Genomic DNA, 6,077 nt, shown 5'->3' on the forward strand with positions numbered 1-6,077 from the left:
GACATTGGCTGAATGTTTTTGTTTTCGATTTAATGTGTTCTCTCACCTGTCATAGCTTCCTACAACTATGGACTGGCCACTGGGGCTAGATGCTGCAACTGTGAATTCCTTTTCAGAGTGATCTCGGCTGTAGTCAAATGTCTGAAGCACATGGCCCTCCCTCCCATAGGCCACGATCTTCTTGTCACATCCAGCCACAATTATGCTGTTGGTGCCCCATGCCAGGGCATATGGTGGGCATGCATGAGTCAACAGTTTCCCCTTTTAAACAATCAGAACAAATCAGTCATTAATTCGCTTGCATATAATAATGTTGTAATTAACATCTGTATATTAGGCTATGTTGTAAATACATTTCAATACAATAAAGCAAACTTTTTACCTGAGATTCTCCAGAACCTTCATCGTCAAAGAAGTACCGAACGACCGTTCCATCTGCATGACCCGAGAGGATTCCCTTCCCTGAGACACTGCGAGAATGGATCAATCGAGATACAGTGTTGTTAAAATTCTAAATTGATTAAAACTGAAATAAAAAGAAATCGATATATAGAACTGTTAAAAAAAAGAAAACTAATAAAAATAAAAAAACACAACCCAATTACTAAAACGTAAACTAAAATTAAAATTAAAACTTACAAATATAAAGGCTAATTAAATTTTGTATATACTATAATAGTATACACTGATGAAGCAAAACATTATGACCACACACAGGCGAAGCAAAAAATGTTGATCATCTCCTAACACGGTCACATGTCAAGGTCTGGGTTGATCAGATGGTAAGTGAACAATCAGTTCTCGTAGTCAACATGTTTGATACAGGAGAAATGGGCAGGCGTAATGACCTGAGAGACTTTGACAAAGGGTCAAATTGTTATGGCCTGATGAATGGGTCAGAGCATCTCTGAAATGGCAAGGCTTGTGGGGTTTTCCTGGTCAGCAGTGCTGAGAACGTGTACACTGTTTACCTGGGGAAGTGATGCCATCAGGATGCACTGTGGGAAGATGACATCTGGTCGAGGGAGTGTGATGCTCTGGGCAATGTTCTGCTGGGAAACACTGGGTCTGGCCATTCATGTGGATGTCAATTTGACACTTGTCACCTACCTAAACGTTGCAAACTAGGTACATGCCTTCATGCCAATGGTGTTCCCTGATAGCAGTGGCTTCTTTCAGCAGGATAATGCACCCTGCTGCCACATTGCACACATTGTTCAGGAATGGTTGAGGAAGATGATGAAGAGCCTAAAGTTGTTGCCCTGCCCTCCATATTCCCAAGATCTCAATCTGATTGAGCATCTGTAGGATGTGCTGAACCAACAAGTCCGATCAACTTGAGCTCCAACTCACAGGACTTGCCAGATACCACAGGACAACTTTAGAGGTCGTGTAGTATCCATGGTTCTGTGGGTCTGCTCTGTTTTGTCAGCAGGTGGTCATAATGTTTTGGCTCATCACATCAGTGTATAAATACTAGTAAAATAACACTTTAAACAAACTGGAAAAGGGTACTTGGAAAAAGAAGCAAGCATCATAGGGTCAGGATTTTAAATAAGCATACATACTTTGTAGATAGTGAGACAACATAAGAGTCCGTCCCGTATATCGTGGAGGACTTGCTTGTTTTTGTATTGGCTTGTCGAACCTGAATTTGACATTAAACATTCACAAAATGAATCCTCACAAAATAGGAAATTCAGCTTAAGGTGTAAAACAGGAAATGCGCCACACACTTACTTTCCCCTCTGCAAGTCCAAATATTATTGCATGCTCTGACGGCCAAACCAGACATGTTACAGCACTCTATAGAACAACAACCAAGTTAATGCGCACAATATATGGCACTTCAGCCTAATGATGTATTTTATTTATCATCCAAATACTTACTGTTTGAATAAATTTGTTGCAAATAACCTTTTTATCTCCCCTGGGACAGAAATATAATAAGAAATTAGAAATAATACAATAAAGCATGTATATATATATATATATATATATATATATATATATATACACACACACATATTATTAGTATATTATATTAGCACTAATTATTAGTATTATACTGAGATTACTTACCACTCCTCTCCAATTTTGTAAACAAATATGATGTTGTCTGTTTGAGCAACTGCTATCTTGGTTGAATCAGGGGAAAATGCCATGGACTTGACCACATAGGCTTTCTTTCCATACTGCAAAAGAATTGTCATGACTTTATGAATACGTTTTCCTGACGTACTAACATAAGTATGGCACTGGCAGGATACAAAATTCATTTTGAATATTTAAATTAAATAAGTTGCTGATAACTTACTTTGGGGTCTGCAGGCTTTGTGGTAAATCTGTCTCTTTTCTCTCCCTGCTCATCATACAATATAACCACTCTATCAATAGTGCACACTGCAAACTTTGCATTGTTTGAAGCCCAAGCCATACAGGTGACTTTAGCAGCTCCATCCTACAGAAAAGAAAATACAATACAGACACAACACTACTTTCAAAGCAGAGTCTTGGAGTCACTCAGATTTAAATAATATTCGTTTAACATTCGGAATAGGTCGGATTTCTATTACTGTTTCTTTGCACAACTTAATGCTTTACTTGATATCAGGCAAGACACATAAGCAGTGTTGCTAAGCTAAGAAGCGTTCTCATGCCTATAAGTTAGATAGCGGACTGCTGAGAGCTAGTAAGCTAGCGTCGCTAAATAACGTGGTAACGTTAAATGTTTTACCTGAGGTGTTAGAAGAGTCTTCAGGTACTTTAGCTGCATCCTTTACATTTATAAAAGACTCGGTGCAGTTATAAGGACGTATTTCTTGATATAGATATGTTCTGGGGTAATAGTTGTCAGGCTGAAGACATTTTGGTACAGCTTTCTCCCTGGTTACCGTCGCCAAGGAAAGAACGTATGACGTAATTACGTAGAATGAGATTCTTCTTCTTCTTCTTCTTCTTGAATTTTATTGGCGGTTGACAAACAACAAAATGGTGTATTTCCGCCACCAACTGGTATGGAGTGTGGATCAAGACGACTTCTTTTTTTTTTTTTTTAAATTCTCTCCCACAAATTAGATTCCTCAAGAAACTGAAGAATAAAAATATAACACTCATTTCTCGAGTTATTTTGAAGAATATACTTTGGTATAAATTGCATTTCTATTTTTTTTAAATTATGAATTAACAACCTTCTTTCATTCTCATATTTCTGACAATGCATTAAAACATGTTCTACTGTTTCCTCTTGCCCACAATAATCACATCTTCCCGTATCATGTTTACCCATTTTAAAAAGTGTACTATTTAATCTTGTGTGTCCAAATCTCATCCTTGATATTACTATTTCTTCTCTCCTGTTTTTCCCTGCAATTCTCATCTCTCCCACTTTCCTTTGAATTCTATAGAACCACCGACCTTTTTTCTCCTTATCCCACTGTTTTTGCCACCTTTCCTTTAGTCTCTTCTTGATAATACTCTTAACTTCATTCTTACTTAAATTAACAATTAAATTAATGTCATTGTTTTTAACTGTAGAATGAGATTAAACATGTTTGACTCGTTTAAAGCCGTTCTTCTTAAAAAATAAAATAAATAAAAATAATAATATATGGATCAATTAAATACTGTTTGATGTCAGCTTTTACTAACCTTACATTGAGATAAAAAAAATACTGGAGATGCCGGGGATTGAACCCGGGGCCTCATACATGCAAAGCATGCGCTCTACCACTGAGCTACATCCCCTTCCTGTTTCAGACGCAAGTTAAAGGACTATTTAAATATTACCTTGTATTGTATACACTTTTACACACACAAAGGTATACAAATAACTGCATTCGTTTTAATACAGACATTTATTAATCACTCAAATAATTCCTCATAATAACATTATCATGCCATCAAAATGTGGTCACATCACATGCTGTAATAGCAACATCTAAAATTAACTACACTAATGTACTCTAGGTGACAGGTCAAACAAACACCATTGTGACTGGAAACCAACAGATGTGACATATAAAGAACCTCTAGATAGAACAAGCTGTACCTGAGATCCAAACTATACTGAAGCAAGTTCAAGGAGAAGAACCACCAAAACAGCTATGTGAAAACACAGATCAAATTAGATCAGAGACATGCATAACCAGGTTTTTCAGAGTTTTGAGAGCATACTTCACAATCTCTGGTTCATAAAAGACATTTTTGAGCTCATTCTTGGAGCAGTTTTTTACTTTTTTGAAGCCTTCGTTCGACTCTTTATTCCACATTGCAAGAAAGATGTTGAGGGAGAGATAGTCTTGGTGACTGGAGCTGCAAATGGGATTGGAAAACTGATCGCCAAAGAACTTGGACACTATGGAGCAACATTAGTCTTATGGGATATCAACTCGGAGGCACTGGACAAAACAGCAAAAGAATTAAAGCAGGTATTAGATGTGCGAGTGTATGCCTATACCTGTGACTGCAGCAGAAGAAGTGAGGTCTACAAGGCTGCTGAACAGGTAAATAATTAATCATTTATATATATAAATGATTATAAAAACATTGACAGTTTTAATGAGGGGTAAATAATATGAAGGTGCATTTTTATGTTAAAACATTTCAACAGGTTAAAAGGGAGGTTGGAGATGTGTCAATCTTGGTGAACAACGCAGGCATGGTAACGGGAAAATACACTTTCGTTGAAGCCCCTGACAGTCTGGTGGATAGAACACTAAGGGTCAATGTTGCTGCTCATTTCTGGGTAAAGAAAAATAATTCAGTGTTTTCTTCATGTTTTACATTCTTTAAACCTCTGTTTTTATGTTATGGGAACAGTGAGCTTACCGTTATCTCAAATATTTGAATTCACAGACTTACAAGGCGTTTCTCCCAGCTATGTTGCAACGGAACCATGGGCACCTGGTCTGCGTGGCATGCCATGGAGGGTTGTTTGCAATGAATGGCCTTGCAGGTACATTTAAAGAGAGATTTCAGAGACGTTGTACATCGCTGTGCAACACTAAACCTTAATGCATATTCATAATTTAGTGTTAAATTGAGGTGGGATTTTCCAACACGTTTTGTCCACAGACTATTGCGCAAGCAAGTCTGCAGCAGTGAGCTTCGCAGAATCTATTGCACTGGAGCTGCTTGTCCTTAAAAAGGACGGAATCAAAACAACAATAGTGTGTCCCTATCTAATAAATACCAAAATGTTTCTGGGATGTCAAACAAAGTAGGCCATTACAGTTTCCATTTATGAAACATTATTAGAGATTTGTGCTCTGGTGATGTGGTAACATTGATATTTTACTTTTGTTAAGGAGACCGTCTTTTCTTCCAGTCTTGGATCAGAGACATGCAGCAAAACAGATTGTGGATGCCATTCTAAGGGAGAAGATGTACTTGCTGTTACCCTCAAGTCTATATTTCTTGATGGCACTTAAGAGGTATTTTAGGCCTCTAAATACTTGTTTTTGAAGATATAAAATTAGTTTATTTATCTGCATTCCTTTCGCCAACCTTTAATAATTAAAAAAACAAATAAATCAATAGCAAACCGTTAACAGAAAATAATTGTATTCAATGTAATAAATGTCTCAATAATTTTAATATTGCACAAAATGATTGGCAACACCTAATTTAACTAAGCTTGACCCACCTATTCATGTTCTTACAGTCTCATGCCTGCCAAACTGGGCATCATCTTTGTGAACTTCTTTGGTGGGATGGATCTGATGGATCACTTCAGAGGGGTCCCTGTACCCATCAACAGCTACAAAAAGCCTCAGCGCCAACGAAATGACAGTGTCAGTGATCCACATACCACTCTTGTCTATTACAACTAGCAAAAAGTTGCAAAACACAAAACATTGTAAAACACCAGTGAGTAATATCAGTCTGCTCAAATGTACCTGTGAACGGAGTATACAGAATTGTGAATAAATTTATTCTCCTTTTTCTCTGTGGTCCATTTGTCTTCAAATATATATATATATATATATATATACAATATATGAAGATTTATATATCTTAATTTTCTGAATGAATTGAGTGTGGGATCTCATGCTGTCAAAGCAAGCTTTCTATGG

At 37.0% G+C, this 6,077-nt stretch overlaps 2 protein-coding genes across 3 annotated transcripts in view; one reads left to right on the forward strand and one right to left on the reverse strand.

The window, feature by feature from the left end:
• ift172 (intraflagellar transport 172) overlaps positions 1-2,909 on the reverse strand; it is a 40,319-nt gene extending 37,410 nt beyond the window's left edge. For both annotated transcript variants that reach the window (XM_084431466.1, XM_084431465.1), the window contains exons 1-8: positions 2,738-2,909; positions 2,318-2,461; positions 2,083-2,195; positions 1,891-1,930; positions 1,741-1,806; positions 1,569-1,648; positions 383-470; positions 47-261 (exon numbers count right to left, since the gene is read on the reverse strand). In XM_084431466.1, coding sequence (XP_084287592.1) covers positions 47-261; positions 383-470; positions 1,569-1,648; positions 1,741-1,806; positions 1,891-1,930; positions 2,083-2,195; positions 2,318-2,461; positions 2,738-2,776 — 785 coding nt within the window. In that variant the 5' untranslated portion in view covers positions 2,777-2,909. The remainder of the gene's footprint in view (positions 1-46; positions 262-382; positions 471-1,568; positions 1,649-1,740; positions 1,807-1,890; positions 1,931-2,082; positions 2,196-2,317; positions 2,462-2,737) is intronic.
• Positions 2,910-4,034: 1,125 nt separating this feature from the next.
• Positions 4,035-5,946, forward strand: LOC311305336 (epidermal retinol dehydrogenase 2). The gene is given in 8 exon segments (XM_084432980.1): positions 4,035-4,505; positions 4,613-4,747; positions 4,858-4,957; positions 5,077-5,221; positions 5,310-5,435; positions 5,666-5,747; positions 5,750-5,774; positions 5,777-5,946. Coding segments are annotated over 8 exon segments (1,134 nt in total). The 5' UTR covers positions 4,035-4,139; the 3' UTR covers positions 5,932-5,946.
• The last annotated feature ends 131 nt before the right edge of the window (positions 5,947-6,077 follow it).

The sequence above is a fragment of the Rutilus rutilus genome (assembly GCF_951802725.1).
Source record: "Rutilus rutilus genome assembly, chromosome: 15".
NCBI lineage: Eukaryota > Metazoa > Chordata > Actinopteri > Cypriniformes > Leuciscidae > Rutilus > Rutilus rutilus.